At 37.6% G+C, this 27,703-nt stretch overlaps 1 protein-coding gene across 2 annotated transcripts in view; it reads right to left on the minus strand.

Moving 5' to 3' along the window:
- Positions 1–1,636: 1,636 nt before the first annotated feature.
- ZFR (zinc finger RNA binding protein) overlaps positions 1,637–27,703 on the minus strand; it is a 76,357-nt gene continuing 50,290 nt past the window's right edge. The window contains exons 15-20 of one of the 2 annotated variants that reach the window (XM_070411763.1): positions 26,823–26,964; positions 22,135–22,232; positions 21,175–21,270; positions 7,835–7,946; positions 7,631–7,728; positions 1,637–6,246 (exon numbers count right to left, since the gene is read on the minus strand). In XM_070411763.1, the coding sequence (XP_070267864.1) occupies positions 6,067–6,246; positions 7,631–7,728; positions 7,835–7,946; positions 21,175–21,270; positions 22,135–22,232; positions 26,823–26,964 (726 nt within the window). In that variant the 3' untranslated portion in view covers positions 1,637–6,066. Of the gene's footprint in view, positions 6,247–7,630; positions 7,729–7,834; positions 7,947–21,174; positions 21,271–22,134; positions 22,233–26,822; positions 26,965–27,703 lie in introns of those variants that run through there. The other variant, XM_070411764.1, reaches the window with a different exon arrangement.

Raw genomic sequence — 27,703 nt, forward strand, 5'->3', positions numbered from 1 at the left:
CTGGCGTCCACTCTCCGTCCACTCACCTGGTCTCGGAGCAGATCCCCAGGGCAGCCACGTAAAGCACCAAACCAGACCCTCTCAGACCTTGCAAATACCTTATGCAGGTTAAGAAGTTTCATGGCTCAGCTCAATTGGGGTCCCAGAAAAAGAAGGGGGGGGATCCATTCATTCTCTCATCCAACGTGAGACAGCAACGGAAGGGAAAATGCTAAGAGAAACTTAAACTGGAACCACATAGACGTAGACGATTAACTTTCAGGAAAACCTCTCTCCGCTTTATTTTTTCCTGGTCTCCTCAAATGCCAGGGCGACACCTTCCCCCATCCCAAAAGAAAGGCGGGGTCTCTCTTGGTCAATGAAGGGGCCCCTCCCCAGGCTTCTGACGCTGCCCCAGAGGGAGCAGACAGGCCCGGTGGAGAGGAGAGTGCTCTGCTGGGGGCTGGCACCGCACGTTCCAGCGCAGGGCGTGGCAGGAGAGGCAGGAAGAACATGTTAGAAAGGCGGTCATGGAGCCCTGAGTACCAGGCTAAGGCTGCTGGAATCTCTCCTTATGGCATGTGGAGATATTGGGTGGTTTTCACACCATTTTTTCTTTTTAAATAATTATTATGCTGTAATTATTTAAGAACTAGTCGGTAGTTATGTGGTGGAAGATATTATAGAAACAGAGATTATCAAACCTCCTAATCTGATAGGAACAAAAGCCCCAAACTGAACAAGTCATAATCACACTACAGAGATGAGCTGCTGAGTCCGCTGGAACATGTTGGAGAATGGGGTGTGTGTGTGTGTGTGTGTGTGTGTAAAGCTTGTCTATGAAAAAGGGATTCGACTTTACAGTTTTATAATCTGGTTTTTTACTACACATAAATTTCTTCATGTATTATTCTACTACATAGTTATTTTCAGCTTTTTCCAACGTCACGTTCCTGAGGGAGCTGACCCCTCTCGGGAGGAACAGGTTGAATGACGAGGACTTTTCAGGAGGGAACACTCCCTTTGGGGCTGCTGGTCTCTAACATCATTAGATGGTTGAGCAGTATTTCAGTCAAGCACTTATTGGACATTTCAGTTGTTCCTAATCTTACACACTTGCCAATAGTGCTTCAGTAAAAATATTTGAATTTATAGTTTTGTAGATCTATCTGATTAGATTTCATTCTTTAAGATAAAGTCTTTGAAGTTCAGCTGCTGGGTCAAAGAGTCTCCCTCTTTATTTGTATATATCCCATATAATAAAACCCTAATATGCAAATCGACCCAACGGCAGAACGACCAGTCCTTCTGATGTCGATTGAGCTAGTGCCCTTGCCTTTACAATCTTGGTTTTACTAGTTCAGACCTGATTATTTTCAATCTTTACAACCTTTCTCAATCTGGTTGACAAAAAGTATATTACCTTCATTATTTTAAAATTTGTATTTATTTGATTACTAGTAAGGTTGAAAATTTTTCATATGGCTATCGGCCATTTATATTTATTTTGAGAATATATACTTCTTTTGAGAATTGTCCACCCATGTACATTGTTCATTCACCCTTTTAAAGAAAGAAGCTTTTGGTCTGAGATGACTGCTGAAAATGGTTCACTATTCACTTGACCCAGAAACCCCCATGAAATCACGCCAATCAGGAGGTTCAAATCTTCATGTTTACTCTAAGAACATTTGTGAAACTGCCTGGGCCATCAAGGGCGTGCCTATCCGAAACCACCAAGTGCCTGAAGGGTGTCCCTGTAGGAAGCCATGTGTGCCATTCCGCGCGTACAGTGGAGCTGGTAGGTGGTGTCCAGGCCAAACGGGCTGGGTGCAGAGTGCTGGGCTTCTTGCTGCACGTGCTGAAGAATGCAGAGAGCAGTGCTGAACTGGGCTGAGGTGCAGATTCTCTGGTCACTGAGCAGTCAGGTGAACAAAGCTCCGAGAGGTGGTGCAGAACCTAAAGCTCACAGGCAGATGAACCCGCACATGAGCGCGCCCTGCCATCGGAGAGTGTTCCTAAACCAGAAGAGGAGGCTGCACAGGGGAAAAAGATATCCGAGAAGGAACTGAAGACACAAAAACCTGTGGCCCAGGAGGAAATCCAGCATATATATATAAAAAAAAGACAATAAAAGTTTTTATCTTATTACCAAAACATCTGAACCAGTTGAAAAAGTCATCCAGGATCTCGTACCCCAGAATAACCAGTGTCAGTGGTTTTGAGTTAGGACTTTTCCTATGTATGTGTGTGCATATGCAGATGCATGTATCATAAAAGGATGCTGGTTTTGCACACGCTTATTTGTGAACATCTCAGCTTGCTGATACATAGCTACATCATTATTTGTAATGACCCACTATATGGATGTGCCATTTTCCCAATTCTTTTTTTTTTTAATATTTTATTGATTTCAGAGAGGAAGAGAGAGGGAGATACAAACATCAATGATGAGAATCATTGATTGGCTGCCTCCTGCATGCTCCACACTGGTGATCGAGCCCTGAAACCCAGGCATGTACTCTGACTGGGAATCGAACCGTGACCTCATGGTTCATAGGTCAACACTTAACCACTGAGACACACCAGCTGGACCCATTTTTCCAATTCTTGACCACTTAGGTAGTAAATCTTTATGCCTATGTCTAATTCTTAGTGGAATCGGATTCAAATGACTTGAACATCTTTATCAATATCAGCTCTCTGGTATAGTATGTTGTAATGGCTTTCCCAGTTATTTCTTTAAACTTTTGTTTATTCTAGGATAGTATTAAAATTATAAAAAATTATTGATTTTCACATATTGAATCAGCCTTGCATTTCAGTTGTATTTTTTTAACTTTTCCATCTGCTTTCTTTTTTGTTTTTAAAACTTTATTGCTGAAGCACTTTTTTTTTTATCGTTTTTGTGTCAGGGTAATGTTGGCCTTACAAAATAACTTGGGGTTGAGCCCTGGGAAAAAACTATTATAAAATTATTCACAAGTAACTTTATGGGGTCACTTACCTTTGCTCTTCCCTCCCCCCACAACCTGCCCAGTTATGTTCCAATTCCCAGGGGCTCATCTTTATCATCCTCTGGCCAAAAATCTGGGCTTTGATTACCACACACTGCCATACTCTCCCATGGCTGTGCTCACGTGCATGGCTAAGCAGGGAGTTCACCTCTGGAGGGTAAACTGTCTGACAGTTCACTTGTGATCTTCTCCAATCTCTCTGCCACTAAATACGTCTGAGTCCTCACACTGCTGCTCAAAGCATTTTATCCAGATTTGACAGTTGCATTCAGAGACAGGGAAGAGGGTGCTTACTTCATCTGATCCAGAGCTGTGACTCACACACTGGGTCTCAGTCAGTAATTCAGCTGCAGCTCCCTTTCCACTTCACCATAAATGAAGCCCTCTCCATTTCATCTCTTTTGATGTACACTAAGATTTCAAAAATTTAAGCACCTATACAACTAAGAATCTTGCCATCTAGGAAAGTCTTATTTTCCTTTTAGCCCATCTTTGTTCTCTTCAACTCCCACAGCCTTTTCTTCTCTTTCTCTGAGTCCAACCAAAGAGCAGACAGGAAGACAGGCAGGCTGCTCCGATGTTAGATCTTCAGGAGAGAGATTTTGGCCTCTACTCTGAAAGAAAGGATGCCCTTCAGGCTGTAGCTTACTTGACTTTCAGGCCTCCTCCTGACATTTCTCTGCAAACAATCAATGAAGGAAGTGCAAGTGTTGCTTTATGACCGCCTTACATTCAATGTGGATAACCTCAAGTGTGCTAGTGCAGGAAGCACAGGATCCGAGACCTGGACAATTATTCTGAAACGAAGTAATTTTAGAGATTCTCTGTGCCTCAGTTTAACAGATGTAGTTACACACACAGATTGGGCGAGTCCACAGGCAAAATGGCCGGCATCTGAGATGTGATACAACTGAATGCCCACAGGCCAACCTGGTAGGAAAATAGGAGCAAAGGAGAAGGCTGTGGTCCACTGTCCGGAAGAGGCTTTGTCTCAAATTTATCCTCCAAGGAGTGGCCATTACACTCAGCTATAGCTAAGTAACACCATGTAGTAACATGTCCTGTGTCATCAGATCTGCCAATTTTTCAAGAGGTCAAATTATAATTTTTGTGTTTAAAATCTTTAATATTGGCTCAGAGACTCTAACAGAATTTGGGACAAATAACACCTATCTATATTCTGGATGTAGTACATGCAATATCCTTTCTGACTTCTGGCTCAGGAAAAGGTTAAAATGCAGAGCAAAGGAGATGGGATTCCCTTTATTTTCCCATCCTTACTTAACCATTGGCCTTAGAAAGAGATACAGCTTTGTGAGTTCTTTAGAATAAAGAGGGATGAAAAAGGTTGATGGATAGGCCAGTAGCATAGACCAAAATTGGGATACTTAAAATCTATCTGCACGCCATGTCTTGAGTATTTAAATTCTACAGAAAGAGGGTTGGCTAAAAACACAACTGTAGGAGGTACATGGCTTAAAGATTAAAAGCTTAGGCTTTTAAGTCAACAGAACTCTGATGATCTGACCCAATTCAAGAGACTATATTGAACCAATACAGTATTGAAAATTATAAAATTTTTTGGAAATTCTATGCTCAGGCAACAAACATTTGTCAGCAATAACAAAATATAACTACCCAATACTTTTGAATATAGTTTTACTAAAGCATAAGTCATTTCAAAGCAAAAGTAGTTTATGTCAATTCTAACATATAATACATTTAAGTCATAATATGAATTTAAATTTTTATTCGTGTATTTCACTGTAGTGCTGTGACAACAAAATGACACCTGTGTACCAGAGCATAAACACATCAACAGTAAGATGTAACTTATCATTACACCACTGCTAGAATATTTAGCTTTTTGTAGGACACATAAGCATGTAAGATGGCCACACCAAATAATTTTCTGTTTTTTTTTTCCTTAGATAATCTTAATTTTTTATCAGTAATACTTTATCAACCTCACTGTTAATAGAACTGTAAATTCTCTGGGTGATAGGGTATGGGGGCAGGGGAAAGGAATCATTCAATTGTGTTATACTGTAATAGTCGCTAGAGTAATCTCACACACACCAACAAGGAAATGTCATCATAATTAAGGGCTAGTTACTGTTGTTAGTTGCACAATGATAAAGTTCTTTTCAAAATATTGGTTAGCCCACTTATAGTATGAAAAATGCCCTCTCCACTTATGCAGAAGAAAAAAATATTCAGAAAGTTATTTTTGGCCTTGCTATGTCAAAAAGTCAACTGTACAAAGATCTACGTGTCAAACCTAAAATTATAATTTTAAAAGTCTATTAAAAACAAAGATGTCATGCATTTTTATTAATTATGCAGAGGCTTTTAAAACTGTTGCAAGACCATAGTATATATTAGCTTTTATACTGCTAATGCACAACTAACAGCAAACTTGATTAGATTAACAGAAATCTGTCTTAATTACACCTTTATATATCACACTAGAGAGACAAATGCCACAAAATCTGCAGAAACATTCAGTTCTGAGCACTTAAATGGCAGGATAACTTTTTGTGTTATAATCCATCACATATAGAATAACAAAACAAAACAGGAAAAAATTCTGCAGTCTCACATTACAAAAAACATACTGCTCTAAAATATTAAGGAGTAAAGGACATCATCTATAACACAAACAGCTAGTGTCAAAGAACAAAACCTCTAAATAAACATCTCAAAATACACATAGTAACTGAAGTACAAATACTGCATTAAATACAGTGAAGATTTAATAAGACTAGTTAATAAAAGACACAAAAATAGAAGAAACTAGGGCAACCAGTAAATAAAACCAAAATAATGGCGGGGGGGTAAAGAGAATCTGAACCATTGTTTTTCCCCTAGTTGGAGCACAATTTTTGGGGGGTGTCTTTTCATTCATATAACACCTAACACTGTACATGAAGATTTTAATGTCACAGAAAAACTTGGTTCTTCCATGAAATTCTTGATAAATTTTTTAAAGTAGACATTATTATGAATGAAAAACAGCCAACAAATGGGCACCTATTATTTTTAACACTGCAGATTTACAGAAACTTTTTTAAAAGTTATCATAATCTTTTTTGTCTTTTTTCCCCTCAGCTTCAAATCCATCAACTCCATCACTATCCCTTCTTCGTTTCCTGTTGTTGTGGATGTTAAAACGTTGGCTCATTTGGGGTAACGGGTCCATGCCTAGAACTTTGTGTATCTGGCGGAATGCAAGGAGTCTCAATGCAAACTGGAACAAAGAGTCAGAATTTAGAATTAATTAATTAATTAATTAATTAATAATTCTTGTTAGGTTTATACCCCCATATGTAAAAACGCCTCTGCTTAATGAAAGAAATACCTTAAACAAGATTAATTTCATAACTGAAACCAATTCATCCACCCAGTCAACAATTGATGAACATTTGGGATGTTTCCATTTTTTGGCTATTATGCATAATGTTGTCATGAACAAGTCTTTCATGGACATGTTTTCAGTTCTGATGGGTATAAATCTACAAGTCACACTACTTTTCAAAATGGCTGCTGTTTAAACTATTCTTAACCCCTCTTTATTTTCTTTAGCCAGGATAATATATTTTTGGGTTAAAAAAAAAAGGAAAGCTGTAGCAGTTTTTGATTGATCAATTTTTTTCATTCATTCATTCATTCATTCGGTTCACATGTTTTCCTTTTCCATAATTCTTCTAATAGGACTAATAACTGATAATGACAATGATGATAGCCAACGTAAAGCTGGACAGTGAAAGCTGGTAGCAAAAAAATTGTTTCATTGGAAATATGGTGTTGGAGGAGAGCTTGATGGATACTTTGGATCACCAGAAAGACAAATAAGTGTGTCCTACAGCAAAGGAAGCCTGAAACACCACTGGACGCAAAAATGACAAAATGGAAGCTGTCCTACTGTGGGCACATTCTGAGAGAGAGCAGGAAAAGAGAAAGACCAAGTAAGAGATGGGCTGGCTGCATGAAAGAAGCCACAGGCATGAGTCCAGAGGAGCCACGCTGGTCTGGTGAGGACAGGACACTGTGGACACGACCTGGGTCAGAGCTGACTCAATGGCACATAACAAAGCACATTATTACAGTTACACACACTAACTCATTTAATCCTCCCAACAATCCTGCTTGAGGCAGACACTGCTTTTATCCCCATTTTACAGAGGAGATGGCAGAGCTGGTATTCAAACCCAGAGGGTCTTGACTCCAGAGCCCACACCTTAATTACTACATGAGACAGCCCTTCCAATGGCAGGACAGGCTAAATTATAACAATAATTACCACAAACCACATCACTTCTGTACAAGCAGATGACATCATTTCCCTACTGATTTTCATATATAACCTAATACTCATATTTAACAAGACTGAAAATACTGCTTTATTTTTATATTTATATAATATACTTTAATTAGACATACATATAGTTAAAATAATAAAATTTCAGATTATAATAGTGAAATCTAGTTCAAAATATACTCCCCTTTAAGAACCTAATAAAGAAACAGAAGAATGAATCCTATATAGTATTTCTTCTAAAGGACAGTTATAAAAAAACAAACCCTTAAAGGCAGCGGCCCAATAAAGCTTTGGGATTAAGAACACACCCTACCTGTGCACTGGATGTGATGTCCTCACGCTGCTGGTCAGTCATTGTGGCCAAGGTATCAAAGGGATCCTTCTCACAAGGATCCAGAAGGCCAGGACTACCTACAGTAATCACCACAGTGAGAAAGAAAGATTAGCTTTTTGTAAAAGAAAGAAGAGTTCTGATTCAATTATCAAACATACACATCAAAAAGGAAGTAAAACTTACCTTTAAGAATAATCCCTGAAGAAATGCACTCAAACACTCTTCTTAGTGCATCTCCAGGGCTCTGAGGACTAGAAGCACTGCTGATTGCTTTCTCTACTAATAACTCCATAGCCTAAAAATAAAAACATACAACATGTGTTCAACAGCTTACAGACCAAACAACAGAATGATAAACCACTCGATAAAAATTAAAATTTTAAAGACTGAAAAAGTTACATAGAACAAATCACAAAAACGGAAAATAAAAATTGCATGTAATATAAAAATAAACAAATAATGAAAACAAAACTCATAAGACAATATAAAAATTACATTTTAAAAATATTTTATATATTTTTAAAAAATTTTTATTTACTGATTTGAGAGAGAGAGAGAAAGAGGATGGGAGAGGGAGGGGGAGACAGTGAGAGAGAGAGAGAGAGAGAAACAACATAAGTAAATTGTTCACTTATTTATGTATTCATTTATTGATTCTTATATGTGCCCTGACCAGGAATTGAACCCTCAATCTTGGCATATAGGGACAACGCTCTACCTGGCCAGGGCTACAATTTATTCTTAAGGAAAAAAAAAAGAAAAGTAAAATATATTAATAGGTTTTTTTTGTTTAAATTATTGCTATCCTTTTCTATTAAACAAGGACAGTCCTTAAAAATACTTTAGATATGTAGGGCTCACATACATTTGTTCTTTAATACCTACAGACTGATGATACCAGGGAGTTACAGGAGGCCAATAGAGAGGACTTTTGTTTTTTCTTTACAAATAATGTACATTATCTAAATTTTCATTTACTTCACAACTGAACTTCTATTATCTCGAAGGAAAATACAAATTATGCTTTCACTGTAAATTATATTTGAGACTTAAAGTGTAAGCCAATGAACAAAATACAAAAGTAAAAGTATAGGTTTAGAAAGCAGCTAATCCAAGAAGTATTTTGAAGGGCTTATTAGAAAATTTGCTTTCATTTAGATTTTTAACAGTGAGATATAATTCCCATAACATTCCCTCTTAAAGTTTACAATTCAGTAGTTTTTAGTATACTTACAAAGTTGTTCAACCATAACTATCTAATTCCAGGACACATTCATCCCCAACAAAAGAAACTCCTTACCCATTAGTAGTCATTCTCCATTCTCCCTTTCCTCTACCCCCCTGGCAATGACTAAATCACTTTCTATTTCTAAAGATTTCTTTGTTCTGGATAGTTCATACAAATAAAACCATGAAAATGTGGCTTTTTGTGTCTGGCTTTGTTCACTTAGCATAATGTTTCAAGTTCACCCGTCGTGTAGCTTTTAACTTATGTTTTAAATAAAACTACCAGTAACAATTCAGAGAAAGTAAATAAACTAGAAATACAATGAAATCCCTAAAATAATACTGAAGTTACCTTAGTGAGAATCCATTTTTAGTTGTCTGCTTGAAAAGCTCACAGATTTATTAATCAGAGGTAAAAAACTATGTCAAGGTATTCACGCCAAAGCTACTACTCAGGTGTTTTAAATAAGAATTTTAAAATGTTTGGATACGTGAAGACTGTAGTTCCAAACAAATTGGGAATAAATTATAAGAGAGATGGGAATTTAAAGAGACACATTAAAGAGTGTATATTAACAGCAGTAAAAAAAAAAAAAAAAAAAAAAATGACCACTGCTGGCAGCAGCAGGAGAGATTGGGAAAAACATTTTTAAGTGAATGTTCAAAATGATACATGTAAATCACAACTAAAAAAAAATCACGATGTTTAGTTTACCCAGTTCAGGAATAAAAAATATTCAAGACATTTTCAAAAGATTTTCATTTTAAAATTTTAGTATTTTAAGGATTCAACTTCAGTTTTCCAAACAACCTATGACTGTATAATAAATATATCCTTGCCAAACAAATAAAGTATTATTTTAAGATGTCCAACAGACTGTGAAATCCTGAGGGAGGTCAATGTCATATATTTTGAACCCCTCTGCCTATAATAAATGGCCAGGATATAGAAAATACTCAATAAATATTTGTGAAACAGAATACTTTTGGAAATAATCCTATCTAATAATAGACAAACATGGTAATTGACCTTACCTTTGCCACGCCTCCCATCGGCTAATCAGCACGATATGCAAATTAACCCAACCAAGATGGCGGCCAGCAGCCACGCAGCTGAAGCGAGCAGGAGGCTTGCTTACTCCAGTGATGGAGGAAGCCAAGGTTCCCTGACTGCCGCGGCCCAGCTCTGAGCTCCAAAAGCAACAAAGTTTCAATTATAGAAGCTAAACAAACCCCAGATACCTGCTTTCAGCAGGCCATGGCCACAGAGCTGGAGCGAGCAGGAGCTGGCTCTTAGCTCCAGTGACGGCAACAAAGTTTCAATTATAGAGGGTAAATAAATCCCAGATTAAAAGAAAAAGGAGAGACTGGGAGCTTCAGTCACCGGCCAGCCTGAAAACGGCCATCAGCCCCTCACCCGGACTGGCCAGGCACCCCAGTGGGGACCCCCACCCTAAAGGGAGTGTGGCCAGCCTGAAAACAGCCATCAGCCCCTCATCCAGGCTGGCCAGGCACCCCAGTGGGGACCCCCACCCTGAAGGGGGTGTGACCAGCTGCAAACAGCCATCAGCTCCTCACCCAGGCTGGCCAGGCACCCAAGCAGGACCCCCACCCTGATCCGGGACAACCTTCAGGGCAAACCAGCCGGCCCCCACCCGTGCACCAGGCGTCTATCCTATATAGTAAAAGGGTAATATGCAAACTGACCCTAACAGCAGAAAAACTGGGAATGACTGGTCACTATGACACACACTGACCACCAGGGGGAAGACGCTCAATGCAGGAGCTGCCCTCTGTGGTCAGTGCGCTCCCACATGGGGGAGCTCTGCTCAGCCACAAGCCAGGCTGATGGCTGCCAGCACAGCAGTGGTGGTGGGAGCCTCGCCTGACTCCTCAGCAGCGCTAAGGATGTCCAACTGTAGCTTAGGTCTGCTCCCCGCTGGCAAGTGGACATCCCCCGAGGGCTGCCGGGCTGCCAGAGGGATGTCTGATTGCCAGCTGAGGCCCAATCCACTGGGGAGCAGGCCTAAGCCAGCAAGTGGTCATCCCCCTGAGGGGTCCCAGACTGCGAGAGGGCATAGGCCAGGCTGAGGGACCCCCCCCCGAGTGCACAATTTTTTTATTATACTGTACAGCCCCCTTCAGTGCTCACAGCCCAAGGGTAATGAGGCTGGGCAATGGTTTGAGGCTTCAACTTCCTCTGGCATGGGTCCACTATGAGACACAAATTTTTGTGCACCGGGCCTCTAGTCCTATATAATAAAAGGCTAATATGCAAATAGACTTAACGGCAGAATAACCAGTCGATGACACGCACTGGCCACCAGGGGGCAGATGCTCAACACAGGAGCTGTCCCCTGGTGGTCAGTGCACTCCCATAGGGGGAGCACCGCTCAGCCAGAGCCCTGAGCCGTGCTCATGGCTGGTGAGCACAGCGGTGGTGGCAGGAGCCTCTCCTGCCTCCGTAGCAGTGCTAAGGATGTCTGACTGCTGGCTTAAGCCCATTCCTAAGATGTCAGTCAGACATCCCCTGAGGGCTCCCGAGCTGCGGGAGAGTGCAGGCCAGGCTGAGGGGACCGCCCCCCCGCCCCAAGTGCACGAATTTCGTGCACCAGGCCTCTAGTGCAATAAGAATCCTGCTTATATCAGGGTAATAATCCTGCTGATAAAAGGGTAACAAGCAAATTACTTACTGATGCTGTGCTTAAAATATAAAATTGAATAATATATGAAACTCTCAATAAATACCTAAACTTTTACTAAGTACTTTTAGGTAATGTTAAGAGAAAAATAAGTATTAAATAATCACCTATTATCTATATGTCAAGATAGAGAATGTGTTTCAAATAATACTAAGCTTTTTCAAAATCTGCTTATTGACTGATCATAAGAAGTAGGAATTTGTTATTTGTACTTGCATATAAAGGTAGATAGAAACTAAGAATCAAGAAAGAAATGAATTATTTAGGGAAAACAATAGTCAATATATTTAAACATACAATGAAACTAAGCCAACAACCTAACTTCTGAAATCATTTGCTATGAAACAAGCAATTTAAAAATATTAATTTTCACCCAGCCGGAGTGGCTCAGTGCTTGAGCATGGGCCCACTAACCAGGAAGTCACAGCTTGATTCCAGGTTGGGGTCCATGACCAGGTAGCGGGCAAGATCCCCAGTAGGGGGCGTGTAGGAGGCAGCTGATCAGTGATTCTCATCATTGATCTCTCTCCCTCTCCCTTCCTCTCTAAAATCAATTAAAACATTAAAAAATATATATATTAATTTTCTACAGAACATGGCTATTCTTCATGCAGATACCTACGGTTAGTAAAGCAACAAAAGTACAATATACATGGATTTATAAACTCTGAAATACATGCATTTAAAAGTAAAAGGATAACATCAAAGAAGAAGAATTAAACTACAGAAGTAATATCTAGGCTGTAATGTAAAGGATCTTGGTGGCTTAATGAGAAAAGGTCCCGATAGTAAATAATTTGAAATCAATAACTTCAACATTTGTTTTCAAAAAGTCATGAAATGGTTCTAGGTTTGCCCATTATGCATAATGTTGGCTGTAAGTTTGTCATATATGGCCTTTATTATGTTGAGGAATGATCCCTCTATTACCACTTTGCTGAGAATTTTTACCAAAAATGGGTGTTGCCTGGCCGGCATAGCTCAGTGGTCGAGCATGACCTATGAACCAGGAGGTCACGGTTCAATTCCTGGTCAGGGCACATGCCCAGATTGCAGGCACCATCCCCAGTGCGGGGCATGCAGGAGGCAGCCAATCAATCAATGATTCTCTCTCATCATTGATATTTCTCTCCCTCTCCCTTCCTCTCTGAATTCAATAAGTTTTTTTAAAAATGGGTGTTGAATTTTGTCAAATGCTTTTTCTGCATCTACTGATAAGATCATGTGGTTTTATCTTTGAATTTGTTTATGTGATGTATCACATTTATTGATTTGCGTATATTATACCACCCTTGTATCCCTGAAATAAATCCCACTTGGTCGTGGTGTTTGATCTTTTTAATATATTGATGGATCCAGTTTGCTGATGTTTTTTTTGAGGATTTTACTTAGCATCTATGTTTATAAGGGATAGTGACCGGTTAATACTCTTTCTCTGTAGTGTCTTTATCTGGTTTTGGAATTAGTATAATGCTGGCCTTGTAAAAAGAACTTGTAAGTCAGTCAGAGAAAGACAAGTATCACATGATCTCACTCATATGTGAAATCTAAGAAATAAACTAAAGAACAAAATAGATCCAGAGACAGAGAAGCATGGAAAAGACTGACAAATCTCAGAGGGAAGGTGGGAGTGGGTGGGTGGGTGGGTGGAGAGACATTAACCAAAGAACTTGTATGCATAACCCATGGACACAGGCAGTAGTATGCTGAGGGCGGGGACGAAGGTTGGGGGTGTTAGGGTGTGGCTAGAAGGGGTCAATGGGGAAAAAAAGGGACATCTATAGTACTTTCAATAATAAAGACAAATTTTTAAAATAAAGAGATAAATAAAAAGGAGTAATGAAGCACTTTTCCTTCCCATCCCTAGTAATAATGCTTACGAAGTGGTAGGCACCCTGCTAAACACTTTAAATGCATGATTTCATTAAATTTGCATAACTAGGTAATATTATATTATAATTTTAAAGATTAGAAAAAGAAAACTTAAATAGTTTGATTCCCGGTCAGGGCACATGCCCAGGTTGTGGGCTCGATCCCTGGTGGGGCCACGCAGGAAGCAGCCAATCAATGATTCTCTCTCATCATTGATGTTTCTCTCTCTCTTTCTCCCTAACCCTTCCTCTCTGAAATCAATAAAAATATATTTTTTAAAAAAAGAAAAAGAAATACTAAAGTTAAAAAAAAAGTCATACAATTATAAGGTAAAAAGACGAGGACTTGAACCCAGGTCAGTTTGGCTCAACTCCTGTTGTGTGTGTGTGTGTGTGTGTGTGTGTGTGTGTGTGTGTGTGTGTGTGTGAGTGTTTTAAACTATAACTATATTTCAGTAAATATCCTTTTCTAATACTGGTAGATATCAAGAGTAAAAAAACCCCCAAAAAACCCACATAAAAATCAGTGAGATTGTGGTGACATAGGTATTTTCATTTGGTAGGAATATAAACTGGTAAAACCTTTTTTAGTACACAACTGGAAAGTGCAAAGGCATACACCAGCAATGTCAGTACTAAAGATTTACAATAGGGCTCTTATACTTAAATGAATGCATTAAAAAATATTCAGTGCGGCTGTTTATCTGTAATGGACTGGAAACAACAGAAATACCTAACACGAGGAATTCTGGTTAAATAATTGTAACAGTAACAATTATCCTCTTCACCATTGTAATTTATTATACACTAAGCACTATTCCGAGCTTTTACATACATTAACCAGTTTTAATCATCATAATCACTGTTAGGAGATAGATATAACTATTATTCCCATTTTAAAAATAAAGATGGTTATGTCATTAAAGTAGGATTTTCAGTACCGTTACAACAGGTAATTGTATATACAAAAGCCATTTCTATATTCCAGTTGACATAGAGCAATACTGATACATGCATGACAGACTTCTATTCTTAAATCCATTTACAGAATGATATATATATATGTATTCTATTTATGTATTATATTTATGCACAGCACCTTACTTTATACTCAAAACTTTTTTTAACACTTTAAAATATATATTTTTTATTACTGATTTCAGAGAGGAAGGGAGAGGGAGAGGGAGAGGGAGAGGGAGAGGGAGGGAGAGAGAAACATCGATGTAAGAGACAAACATTGACTGGCTGCCTCCTGCACATCTGCTACCCAGGATCGAGCCCAAAACCCGGGCATGTGCCCTGTCCTGGAATCATGCCAGCAACCTTTCAGTGCAGGGGACTGCGCTCAACAAGCTGAACCACACCGGCCAGGGCTAAAAATTTTTAACATCTGAGGTCATAATGCTTATCATTAAGAATTTAATGAATCTGATCACAAATAAATACTGAAATACCCATTTGTCACTGCTTCTACATAGCACTGCTATTACTGGCTAGTTTAATCAAACAAGGAAAAATTAAAACCAGAAAAAGCTACAATAAATATGTTGCAAGATATTTTTCAAATCCTAGGTTAGCAAAACTCTACTATATACAAATCTGAGTTATCTGGCTGAATTGGTTGACTTTTCTAGGAAAAATGTAAGTTACCAAAATTAACTCCAGGAGAGAGAAAAATTGATTAATCACAATAGAAGAAATAAAAACACACAAACTAACCCTAAAAAGATTGGGAACAGATGATATCATGTGAATTTTATAAACTGTAAAGGAACAGATAGTTGTGATACTACTAAAACAGTTTCAGAATTTAGAGAACAAACTTCCAAATTGTTTTTGTTCTGTTTTTTTAAGAGAGAGGAAGGGAGAAAGAAACATCGATTTGTTGTTTCATGTATTTATGCATATTGGCTGTTTCTTGTATGTGCCCTGACTGGAGATCAAACCTGCTACCTTGGCGCATTGGGACCACGCTCTTACCAACTGAGCTAGTCGGCCAGGACCCAAATTATTTTTATAGTTAGTTCATTATTGATTCAAAATCTGACCAAGAGGACAAGCATAAAACTACAGACATTTTTTTATGTCACTATGAAATTTCTAAATAGACATCAGCAAACAGAACTTAACAATTTATTAAGGCTGTCATATACTATTTAAGACTCAACTCTGGAATGCAAATGTAGGTAAATATTGAGAACACCTATTTGTATAATATATAATACTAACAGATTAAAGGAGAAAAAACTATGCATTCATGTCAATAAATCTTGTTAATTTATGTAATAAAGTTCAATTTCCATTCCGGATTCAAAATTACTTAACAAACTAGGAAAAAATTGATACTTCTAACATGACAAAGCTAGTATCTCAAGACTGCATCATGCTAAATACAATTAACACACTAGAAGCATTTTCAATACAATTAGGAACCTAACATGCATAGGAAAGTATTATTTCTTTCATTCCATATTTGTTGTAGATGAATCGATTAAGTTAGAAAAAGAAGGCAAAATATCACTTTTACATATGATTCCTTTAAAAAAAATTTATTGATGGATTTCAGAAAGGGAGGGAGGGAGGGAGGGAGGGAGGGGAGGAGGGAAGGAGGGAGGGAGGAGAGAGAAAGTATGGATTTGTTGTCCCAGTTATTTATGCATCATTGGCTGATTCTTTTATGTGCCCGACCGGAGATCAAACCCACAACCTTGGCTTTTGGGGATGATACTCTAACCAACTGAGCTACCTGGCCAGGACCCACATAAGATTCTAAGACTAGAAAATCACAAGGGAATCATATGAAAAGAATTATTACAAATAAAGGAATGCAGTTAGGTGGTGGGTTACAAAATTAATATACAAAAGATAACAGCATATATATATATATATATATATATATATAGTTTTTTTTAAAGGAATCATATGTAAAAGTGATATTTTGCCTTCTTTTTCTAACTTAATCGATATATATAATAACTAGAAAATACGTGAGAAAAAAACTGATAAAATACTTAGGTACAAAGAAACAACATGCATAGATCCTATTCAAATCTAAATAGGTACATAAAATTAATTTCAATAAGTAGGATATCCCATATTCTTGGCTAAGAATAGTTAATGTTATAAAAGTGATATTCCCCAAATTAACCTACTAATTCAATGCAGTCCTACTTAGAAAACATCAGTAGAACTTTGAAGAAAATTAACAAAATGGTAAGTCAAGTTCATTTGGAAAAACAAACATATGAGAGCCAAAAAATTCTTCTGTGCAAGATGGTGTTTACAGTGGGGGTTAGAGAATGGAGAGGGAGGAATGTGATGAAGAGGACCATCAGAACTGCCAAACACACTAGGAAGCTTCAATAATTAGGAGTTTAGTATGAAAGAAGACAAACTAAGGAACAAAAGACAGCTGCAGAAACAGGCCCACGAAAACGAAACGTTGGTTTATGACAGGGTTTCTCAACCTCAGTGCTGCTGCTGACCAGTTTCGACAGTGTCTCCAGACATTTGCCAAATGTCCCCTGGAGGGCAAACTGCCTCTGGATGAGAACAACTTGTTTATGATAGTGATGATATTTCAAAGAACAGATGATCATTATTTTAAAACCGCTAAATAATATTGAAATAATTGGCAATTGTCTCGTAAAACATGTAGCTGGATCCATCTTTAATCCATTTGTAATTTTTAATTTTATAAGCAATAGATGTATAATTTATCCTGGTAAAAACCAAACATTACAGTTCTCTATTCTAACCATCCCTTCCTCCCACTCCTCAGAGACAAGAACTAGTAGACTGGAATATATCCTTCTAGGAGCTTTTGCTAGATATTTATATATACACATACACTTGTAGAAAATAAAATTTGATCGGAAAAAAAAGAAAGTTCTGAAGAAAGCATGTGTGAACTAATTGATGACCTAAACTACATGAGGAGTTGATAAGTAGAATATAAAATCCAGAAGTCATAAAAGATTAAGGAGTCAGAATTTGTAAAAATTAAAAAATTTTTTATATAGCAAAAATTTCATGAAGTTGAAAAGCAAATAAAAAGACAGAAAAGGTAATTTTCCAATACAAATGGGAGCTAATTTCTTAAAGAAAGGATATAAGTTATTAAGAAAATGAGTAACAAAGGAAATGGAAGTTAAAGAGAAAAATAATTACAAATGCCAGCAATCACTGAAAGAAATGGACATTAAAAAAGAAAACACGGTGTTTTACTTATTATATTGTTAACTAGAGGTCCAGTGCACAAAAATTTGTGCACTGGGGGGGGACACCCCTCAGCCTGACCTGCGCCCATTTGCAGTCCAGGACCCCGTGGGGGATGTCCACCTGTCGACTCAGGCCCACTCCCTGGGGGTTCAGGCCTAAGCTTGCAGTCAGACATCCTTCTGGCAGCCAGGGAGTCCTCGGGGGATGTCCGACTAAAGGCTTAGGCCCCCAAGGGATCGGGTCTAAACCATTAGTTGGACATTCTTAGTGCTGCCACAGAGGTGGGAGAGGCTCCTGCCACCACCTCTGCGCTGGCCAGCCATGAGCCAGCTTCTGGCTAGTGGCAATCCCCATATGGAAGTGCACTGACCACCAGGGGGCAGCTCCTGCATTGAGCGTCTGCCCCCTGGTGGTCAGTGTATGCCATAGTGACCAGTCATTCCCAGTTTTTCTTCTGTTAACGTCAGTTTGCATATTACCCTTTTACTATATGGAATAGAGGCCTGGTGCACGGGTGGGGGCCGTTTGGTTTTCCCTGAAGGGTGATCTGGATCAGGGTGGGGGTCCCGCTTGGGGTGCCTGGCCAGCCTGAGTGAGGGGATGATGGCTGTTTGCAGCTGGTCACACCCCCTTCAGGGTGGGGGTCCCCACTGGGGTGCCTGGCCAGTCTGGGTGAGGGGCTGAGGGCCGTTTTCAGGCTGGCGGGCGACTGAAGCTCTCAGCCTCTTTTTTTTTCTTTTATTCTGGGATTTATTTACCTTCTATAGCTGTCACTGGAGCTGAGAGCCTGCTCTAGCTCTGAGGCCGGGCTCCAACTCTGAGGCCGTGGCTGGCTGAAAGCAGGTATCTGGGGTTTGTTTAGCTTCTATAATCGAAACATTGTTGCTTCCAGAGCTCAGAGCTGGGCCGCAGCAGGCGGGTAACCTTGGCTTCCTCCATCACTGGAGCAAGCAAGCCTCATGTTTGCTTCAGCTGCATGGCTGCCGGCCGCCATCTTTGTTGGCAGTTAATTTGCATATCCTGCTGATTAACCAATGGGAAGCGTAGCGCAGGTATGGTCAATTACCATGTTTGTCTATTATTAGACAGGTTTATATAGGATGTCCCTATTTACCCCCTTTTACCCCTTCTACCCGCTCTTGCCCCCCACTTCTCTCTGGCCATCATCATACTGTTGTCTGTGTCCATGGGTTGTGCATATATTTTCTTTGGCTAATCCCTTCTTTAAATTCACTTCTTTAAATTTTTATTTTCAGATAAGTGCTTATAACTACACTATTATATATTTTCTATTATATCATTTAGAATTAAGATATCTTTTAATTGAACCCTTGTAAATTTTAGCACAATTTAATATATTATGCTAGAAGCAATTAGAAGATTTTTCATGTAATGCAGATACATTTCAATTAATATTTTATTAATTTTTAATTTTTTAATATTTTAATTTGAAATAATCTCATACATGTAAAAAAAAAACTATAAAATACTACAGCATATTATATGTACCCTTCACCCAATTTCTTAGGTGTTAATAATTTAAACATAACCATTATACAACTAACAAAATTTGGAATATATTTTTCTTATAACCTCGTTAATGTTACTTAATCCATTTACTTTGTTTTTGTTAATCTTCACCCAAGGATATTTTTCCATTGAATTTTACAGAGAGTGAAGGGAAAGGGAGAGACACATTGATTGGTTGCCTCCTGCACATGCTCTGACAGGGACTGGGGATCAAGCCAGCAACTGAGGTACATGCCCTTGACTGGAATCGAACCTGGGACCCTTCAGTCCACGGGCTAATGCTCTATCCACTGAGCAAAACAGGCTGCAGCTTAATTCATTTACTTTTAATCTATATGTGTCTTTATATTTAAAGTGGGTTTTGTTTTTGATTCACCTTCATAATCTGTCTTTTAATTTATGCCACTGACTTTCAGAGTGCTTACTGATAGAGTTACTGCCATATCAGGTGGCTTCTGGGGCTTCTGGGGCTGGCCTGCAACCCAGGATCGGATCCATCACGGGCAGCAGGCAGGCGGCTTCTGGGGCTTCTGGGGCCGGCCTGCGACCAGGGATCAGATCCGATCACGGACGGCAGGCAGGCAGCTTCTGGGGTCGCACACGGGGGACTGGATGGCGGCTCGCACTCACGCTGTCCTGCCCTGCCTGCAGTATGCAAATTAACCGCCATCTTTGTTGGCGGTTAATTTGCATATTGTGCTGATTAGCCCATGGGAGGCGTAGTGAAGGTATGGTCAATTACCATGTTTGTCTATTATTAGATAGGATAAGTATGATAACATCCCACAGTTAGTGAGGGTATGAAGGAAACCACCACTTTTGGAAGTTTTAGCACATAGCCTTTCACCTTGGAATTCAAGCCCTAGTAATTTATCACGTGTATAGTACTTAACAAAACTTTGACAAAATGAACATTTAATAGCAAAACACTACAAACCCAAATGTCTACTAAATAGATACCAGTTAAATAAAATATGGCATGGCCATACAAAGGGAATACCATGTAGTCAACACAGAGAATGAGGTGCCCTTCTCAAAAACTCCAAGATGTATTTTGTAAGCATGCTGCAAATAATGAAAATATTATGATCACTCCTGTGAGAGAAAGGGAGGGGGGGGGGGGGGGGGGGGGGGGAGAGAGACTGACTTAAGGTAACCCTGGCTATTCAACTCTCACAAATCCAATCCAACTGTGGAATCAAAGGGTTCAATTATATTTTTGAATGACTCCCTCTCTATCTCAATTTATTCTACTCAGGAACCAAAGAGGTACACATATCAAAGAGATACTTGTACATATATAAAAATAAAAACGTATGTGATGTATATGCATGTCCTTTATCCCTGGAAGAAATCACAACAAACTGTTAAGATTTAACCTGCCTTAATCGCTTCCTATTTTGTACCTTTCTGCATTACATGACTGTCCTACCATTACATACATTACTAGAGGCCCAATGCATGATGCTTGTGCAAGGGGCTCGGCCCTCGAAGTAGCCCCGTCCACTGGTCATTCCAGAAGGTCACCCTGGAAGGTCATTCCGCCATCCGGTCTAATTAGCATATTAGCTCTTTATTATAGGATTTCTTAATAATGTATAGATCTGAATTTTTAAAATTCCTAACCTTACCCATTACTTCAAAGAAAAATGTCAACAGAACCCTGCAAAGGGAGATTAACAGCTCATTTTTAGTCTTTGTACTGCTGTTATATAAAAGCCAATTAATAACTACTATCACTGTGAGACCAGCAGAAAAAGGAAAATGCAAAAAAGAAATAAATATTTAAGTATAGTTTTTTAAATATTAAATTCTTACTGAAGATTAAAAACCCTAAGACCTCCAGGTTTTTTCACCAGAAGAGGAAATTATATTTAGGAAATGAAAATAAAGTTAAGTATGAGACTGTAAACACTGCAAAAGTATTTCCTAAATGTTCATTTTTGACACCATACAGTTACATACTACTTACCCAGCTTGGAAAATCAGACCAAGTTGGAACTCGCTGACAAAGGTCCCGGAGAATACGTATGATAATCACACAGGACTGTAGACCATTAGCTCTAGCCTTGAGAGCAACACAAAAACCAATTGAATTAATCTTAGAAATACGGAAATTATCCCTTGATGAAAAAAAGTTAAAATACCGCTGTTCAATGGAAGCTCAGATAAAAATGAAACAAAAATAATCACACTTGAAATTGGATTCAATGAGCTGCCATTTACAGCAGTATTTTATGCCAGGGTTAGTATTTAAAAGCTGGTATTTTAGGTCAAAGTAAACAGATTATACAAGAATAATATTTCTTGATACCCTGTGAACCTTGACCTGTAATCACTTAAATCAATAAACTTAAAAAAAATCTGCCTACATTAGAAATAAAAGAAAAAGTAAAGAGCTAAAAAGTTTGTCTAGGGACTGAAAGGTTAAAGAAATCTGTTTGGTTTCCCTTCTGTGCCTTTGCATGACTGCAAAGTCACTAAACCAAACAGCTACTTCCTCACCTTTCACTCCCTACACGTATTAACTTAGAGAAAGAGGGGGGAGAGGGGATCTTAAAACTATACAGAAAGCTTTAAACACATATTCCATTATGTAAAGCAAAGTTAATCTGCAGCCTTATGGAATATAATATATATACACAAACATGTGATGTTCCTAAACAAGTCAACTTTAAATATAGCTACTAAAAATAAAAATAAAATAACCCAAACTACAAAACACCCCCAAAACCTAAGTTCATTGTCAAATAATAGTAACTGCAATATGCAGATCTCAAACCCAGCTTTCTATGTCAACATATTTTCTGAAATTTAATTTAAAATAGTGTTGCTTGGGCAATCTTTCAAAATGTTTAAACACAGTTAAACATGTTGTACTGAACTACTCTCTCATAAGGCTACAATAAAAAAGTAAAATGATGTTCCGAACCTGGAACCACTTAGCGTGGCGTAGAGCAGCCAGAGCGTCAAGGCATTTTTGCCTGTCCAAGACGTCCGGTGGGTCTTTCACCATACCCGAGGTTACATCTAAAATGGATTGAATTGGCAAAATGCAGTGAGGAATGGGTGTTTGACCAGGTGAGCAAGACACTTCCTTAAAGTAGCATCAGTGTCACACGAGCCATTTGAGAGTCTATCAGCACTTTAACGTACCCAGGGAATTATTTTCAACAAATTTACATATTCCAACATGACGACCAAACGGAGACTTAAACTCTTAATTTAGAAATATAATAATTTCTGCAAATATAAACCCTACCCACCAAAATAAAATCAAAAGGAAGGATTACTGGACACAGTGCACCAGCACAAAGATGACAAGACAAGAGGGAACACAAAAATCCACCTTAATAAATGAGAATGTACAAAACACTACTGAGTTTGTTCAGTATTTTAAATGGTCATAGGTTATTCTGGGGCTAATATAGCGAAGAATTAATGATAAATATGGAATGACAACAGAGTAATGATCATAGAAAAAAATAAAGAGGCATTAAACTTCTAAGAGTTTAATACTTTCTCTTCCACAAGGAGATTTTTAGTTGTAAGGAATACAAAATGCCTTTTAAAAGTTCAAAGTTCCCAAAAGGTGTTCCAAAGAATAACTGGAGAGAAACAATGGGTAACAGAGAAAATGGCAGTAGAAACTAGCATGGTTAAAAAGAGTAAGTATAGAAACAGAAGAGATGGACTAAGCAGAGCACTTTGATGATAACATGTAAGGCCTGAGGTTATAATAATTGATTTTAATCAGATTATTATATTAAAACATGAATGAGCTACATAAAACTTGAGAAGGAAATCTGAACCTAAACCAAGACAAGAGGTTAACTTTACATTCACAAAAGTAGTTGGAGGGCCAGCTTTATATTCACCTAAACATATCTGTAAAATGTGTTTAAATATAACAGTAAATTTGCTGATCAAACTATTCACAAGTAAATAGCAATTAAGCCCATCAAATTCACAACTCTTGATGATTTTTAACAGTATAAATATTTTCTAAATTATAGGGAAATTATATACCAGGCAAATAATCTATTGAATTTAAGTCTTCTGGTAAAAGAGCACCAGAAGGTGCGTTTAGGATATAATCTAATAAATCACTGAGGATACCAAATGGATGAGAGAAAAAGAAGTATGTGATAAAAGCAATAGTGATAAAATAAACGATGATTTTATTTTAAGAGTACCATTGCAACTCTGGGCAAGTTACTTGATTGCATATTTTATATGACCATTCAGAAGTCTTAAGAGATAACTTGTCCGTATTTTGAGTAGATAACATATAAGAAAGCGTATTTTAAGTGATAAAGAATTATATTGCCTATTGTTAGTTCTTACTCCTAAAGTAATCAGATGGCACAGATTTCTCAGAAGACAGTTTAGAAGGGAGATCTACTGATAATCAAAAAACACTGTGTCATATCCTAAGAATGAACACTAAGAGGAATCTGGGTACTCAAAAGAAACTATCAAGACAAAAATAGTAGTTACTTTTTAAAATTAATAAACAATCTCAAAACCTGCAAGACGAACTACTGAATCAAGAAATATATTGAACATAAGAAATGGGCTATTCTGAGATAAGAAACACAGGAAAGCATGGCTAACTAAGGAAGGAAAGAAGAAAGGAAAAAAGAACCGAAAAAAGAACAAATCCACCCACTCCTCAAAGCAGGGTTACAGAACATGCTGAAAGACCCTCTTCCCATGTCCCTAATTACTTACATTATTTGCTAAAGCTAGAATGCAAATAGGTGAGTGTGCAATCTCTTTCTAAAAATGTTTCTAAATTTCTAATGTTAATTCTTAATGTTATAATTTCCTCTAATATGTAAGAAAAATTTTCTTTTTAGATACAAGCATTCAAAACTTTGAAAATTTTAATTACTGATACAATTTCAAAGATGCCAAGACACCTATTGCAATTTAAAAACAAATTAAGAGCTAGAAAGTTTCTGTTAGAGTGTGGATTTTTGCACCCATTTTATACTTCAAGTGGATTAACCCCTTAGATATACTGTACTAAAAGCATACTTGTTGCCTAATACCCAGTTAAAACAAAACAAAAATAGGTTATTTTTAAAAAAATTCTTACCCTACATGAATTTATTTCATAAAATTTAAGGGGTTAATCACTAGTTAGAAAACATGCTGTGTCCACACTATTTTATGATTAAAAGTTAATAGGAATATATTAATTTAAATTAACATGGTTATGTAAAATATATAATCCACCCAACCATTTAAAAACTAGTGTGAACACTGCTCAATACTAGAAGACACAAAGACAAAACAGAACAGCCACACAGAGGACAATAAATGCCAGGCTCTGCATCCACAATCTCTTCTGAATCAAATGGCAGGTGTGACACTGAGCTTTTGAAAACCTTGGTCAAAAATCCTTCCGATGTCTTGGCAGCAACCCCTGACAGGAATCAGTCCCCTCTGCTAGAAGGCTTTGGACCGGGCCTGACAAGCTACAGGTGAAAGAAACACACACAATACCTGACTTGCTGCAGAAAACACTCTGTAGCAAGGGTTAGAGCATTTTGAACATTTCAAGCCTCAAGTCAATTAAACTTTTACTTAATATTTAACTGTCAAACACTGTGCTGTAAAATAGATCCATCATGCGTTTAACAGTTATTTGGACAATTTAAAAATTTCCTTTAAATAATTTTTGGCATTAAATGGGATCATTACGCATTAAAGAGGCTACCACACTATGCGCAAGTCTCAAGTCTCGTGATTTACAATCACTCTTCCGGCAAAGCCTTCCTTAACCCCTGTACTAACTCCCCAAAGCAAGCTAGAGGCTTTACATGATTTTAAGACACAGAGCATTGGGAGCTGCAGTGAGAGAGAATACATACCGTTATTCTGCAGCAAAAAAGAAGCACTCTTCATAATGAAGCTAAAGAAATGGTTTACTGCACTAATCTGCAGCAAGGAACACTCTCTCAATGTTTCTATACTTTTGCACATCCAACTTTTCAGCTCAGTGTCTTGAAGTAAAATCTTTCAATTTTGGACTGATCATTTCTCTCAATTTAATATTTATGAAATTCAGAACAATAATTCTAAATCAAGTCTGGGTCAGACAAAAATATAATTTTGTTTCCTTTAAAAGGGAGAGGTTATTAAACATTCTACTACAACTATGATACCTTGACTTTAGACTCTTGCAACATAAATGACTTGATACTGCAAAAATTAAACAGCCTAAATGTAAGTGAACAAAATATGCTCTAAAATAAAGCTAAATGGCTATACAAGTATAATTTCACCCTAAATATAGCACCTTTATTTATAACATAATACATTAGAAGATTTTCCCCCCGAGCCCTCAGAGTCATAGGCTGCATATGAATTGACCAGCTTGACTCAGGAACTGTTTCCAGTAATGTCCACAGCCAGACCTTGAGTGGAAATTCATGCTCATATAAAAGATCCTTTATACAAAATCCACTTATTTTTAAGATGCAAAGCTTATAGAATATACAAGTCCTGATATGGTCTATATACAAAGTATGCAAAATTAGACAAGTCTCCCAATGAAGTTTTAAATGAAATGTTCTTTTTCTGGGTAGTAAAAAGCCCAGTGCCTTAAATAAATTGCTTTGCTGTAAGAAAACAAATTTAAAGTGACAGTAATTGAGAGCCTACTGATGCTATTTTAGACAAATTTTAACATTCAATATATAGTATTCTTTTCTCCTATACATATATCACAAAGAAATACTAGTGTAGACTTTAACTCCATAATCAACAACAACATGAAAGGAAACAAAGTAAATTTTATCTGACCCATAAAACAACAGAACCAACATATGGCAGACACTGACCATGCTTTTTGGCTTAAGCTTTTGAAGCTTTGAAAATGTTACAGAATAGTCCCTAAAGCAACATTGCTGGCACCAGCAGGATTTCATATTCTACAATTGTAAAGTAAATCCTGAACTGTACTAGAACTCACTAACTACACCTACCCCATTTGTTTTTCAATATCTCTAGTATAATAGTGGGGTCAAATGCCCATGTCTACATGCAATAGGATACTCTGCATTTATGCAAGTGCTCCAAACCAAAGAACAACCTCAGAGAACTAGAAATATTTTTACCACAGGACAAGCCAAATCCATGATTACATATATAACAATGCCTCTAAAAATATAACTTATGAGTGTTTAACCAATTTTACTTCTGAAACTCTTGTCTTTTTTGTAAGACAAGGCAAGAACAAGAACTTCTTAAAAGAAGTTAAATTTGTGGCCCCTTACAAGCAACATTTAATTTTTTATGTGTTGCGACTATGCCAGTAAGAATAATTTTGAACTTCTTTTTCCAGAAATCTGAGGTTAGCAAGAAAAGAAAAAAATCAAGAAAATCAGTAATACCATGAGTGTTTTATATAAAAGTACATTACTAAGAAGAACATTTACTTTCTGCAAAATGATCTTAAGTAAAACTGGCTGCTACATTAAATCAAATCCATCAACTTCATATGTAATGCCAGCATGTTGCCTTCTAGGGCTTAATGCCATCTCAAAGAGTAGGTAAATGGAAAAAAAAAAGTTAATAGAAAAATAGAATGTTTAATGGCTTTCCAACCTCCTTCCCTCATGTTCTCTTCTCGAATAATTGGAGACGTTAGGGTGATAGTGACTTGCATTTTGGGTTCCACACATGAATTCAAAATGATTGCCGCTTCAGACACAGCACATTTTATGTCATACTTCTCAGGACTTATAACCTATGTAATGAAGAGTACAATAATTAGCTGGACCTTTTACATTATCAGACAAAGCAGTTTCATCATGGCTCTTTCATTTTCTCACTACCACAACCATTTTATAAGGACTAGATCATATACTACTCCCCTTGGGGAGCCTTGCATTAAATGAAAATAACATTAAATTATTGCTCCACCTTTCTTCTAGAATTGTTTGAATTTCCTTATACCTGCTTCTGTAATATGGGAACAGTAATTCTTATAGGATTGTTGGAGGAATAAATGAATTAACTATATAAACACTTAAAGCAGTACCAGCCTGGTATATACATAGTAAGTGCTATATAAATGTTAACTATGACGATGATGAAGAATTCTATTACTCTTGCTTATCCACTTGTACAATACGTACAGATTGATTTGGAAAAAATATTCTGCTTTTCGCTTAATTATTTAACTGTTAATTAGTTAAGATATAACATTTCCTGCTCTGTGGTTTTACTAAGCACCACAATTAGGATCAAGATGTTTCTTGCAAATTTACATGATTCTTTCAAGGACCTCAAACCTCTTCTTCGCTCTCCTCATTGTTCTAGCAGTCTCAACTGAGTATCGGTAAGAAATAGGCATTGCCAATTCTGCTGGCTCCTAATACTTAAAGACTCATCTACAATAAGAAATTTCATCTCTGGAACAAGGGTAATACAAAGCAGATAACAGCTGAAGCTCAATCGTGTGCTTCATTATTCCTTGCTATAGT

Source organism: Myotis yumanensis, unplaced genomic scaffold (assembly GCF_028538775.1).
Source record: "Myotis yumanensis isolate MYYU_CA2020_CCGP unplaced genomic scaffold, mMyoYum1.0.hap1 SCAF_4, whole genome shotgun sequence".
Classification (NCBI taxonomy): Eukaryota; Metazoa; Chordata; class Mammalia; order Chiroptera; family Vespertilionidae; genus Myotis; species Myotis yumanensis.